Source organism: Cryptomeria japonica, chromosome 6, assembly GCF_030272615.1.
Source record: "Cryptomeria japonica chromosome 6, Sugi_1.0, whole genome shotgun sequence".
Taxonomy (NCBI): domain Eukaryota; kingdom Viridiplantae; phylum Streptophyta; class Pinopsida; order Cupressales; family Cupressaceae; genus Cryptomeria; species Cryptomeria japonica.
This window is the reverse complement of record NC_081410.1, coordinates 120,573,104-120,574,257: the sequence shown is the minus strand read 5'-3', so window position 1 is coordinate 120,574,257 and position 1,154 is coordinate 120,573,104. Positions and strand designations below refer to the sequence as shown.

The window sequence follows — 1,154 nt, the reverse complement described above, 5'->3', positions numbered from 1 at the left end:
ACTGAGTAATTTGGGAGCCATGTGACCCAACCATCAATCACTTCCTAGAGCCCTCAGTTTCAATTTTTGTCTATTATTGGTACCCGAACAATATCTTTTCTCACATGTCTCTGCATTTAGTCTTTGTCTATCAACTTTCATTGAGAACTGTTGTCAGATGTGACAAGCCTCGAGTTCTATGTGCTATCGTGACATTATTGAATCCTTAACGCTTATCCTCGATGCACCCTGTTTACCTCAGAAAATTTTTGTCATCCGATTCCAGTTTTAGGAAATCTGATTTTGTCTGCAGCAAGGATCTCTACCAATCCATCCGGTAGCTCCTCCTTTTCTGTCAACTGTGTAGGGCCATCACAGTCGATACCACTGTTAGCCAGCCAATCCGTCATCGAGTTGCCCTCTCGGTAGATGTGTTTAAAGGTGAACTTGTTTAAACTTTCGCATATTCTTTGGATTTTGGGGCGTATCACCTCCAATTTCCAATTTTCAAAATTCTGTTTTGAAATCCCATTCAGAATAATTTGCGAATCTCCCTCAACTTCTACATCCTGAATGCCATGGTCCACACACCATTCCAACCTAGCTAACAACCCTGTCATTTTTGCCATGTTGTTTGTATTAATTCCCAATGGGCCATAATTTGCCCCAACAAAGTTGCCAAATTCGTTCCTTATAATGGCACCGTATCTAGATTTACCTGGATTACCTTGGCTAGCTCCGTCAAAATTAATCTTGAAGTTTCCTGATGTTAGAGGTGTCCAGACTATATTGGCTCTATTATGTTTCTTATCCATTAGCTTGTATCCACTAATTTTCGTTAAGTTCTAGTGTCTTTCCATCTCTTTGTCCCAAGAAGAATATGAACTATACTTTCTACCCACTACTTTCACATTGATGACTTCTTCTATGGCTCCTTTTATTTTATGGATTAGCGTATCATAAGACAGAGCTTCCTCATTAAATACTCTTCTATTTCTTTCCTTCCATATATGCCAAACAAGCAGCGCTGGACTCACCACCCACAAAATGCTCCATTTTGATTTATTGATACTGGACGACCATGTTAATAAAAAACTTTTTAATGTTAGATTTCTCACCGACCCAAGCTGCAAGTTGCCCAAAAGCCAATCCCAAACTTCTTTAGAATACGAGCA

The 1,154-nt window shown here is 39.5% G+C and overlaps 1 protein-coding gene across 1 annotated transcript; it reads right to left on the bottom strand.

Moving 5' to 3' along the window:
- Positions 1–251: 251 nt before the first annotated feature.
- LOC131053718 (uncharacterized) lies at positions 252–794 on the bottom strand. Its single transcript, XM_057988335.2, has one exon. It carries the CDS (start codon positions 792–794, stop codon positions 252–254), a length of 543 nt encoding a protein of 180 aa, XP_057844318.2.
- Positions 795–1,154: the final 360 nt, after the last annotated feature.

What these genes read in the sequence shown, in the direction of transcription:
- LOC131053718 (XM_057988335.2), bottom strand. Translation starts at nt 794, where the DNA reads ATGGATAAGAAACATAATAGAGCCAATATAGTCTGGACACCTCTAACA.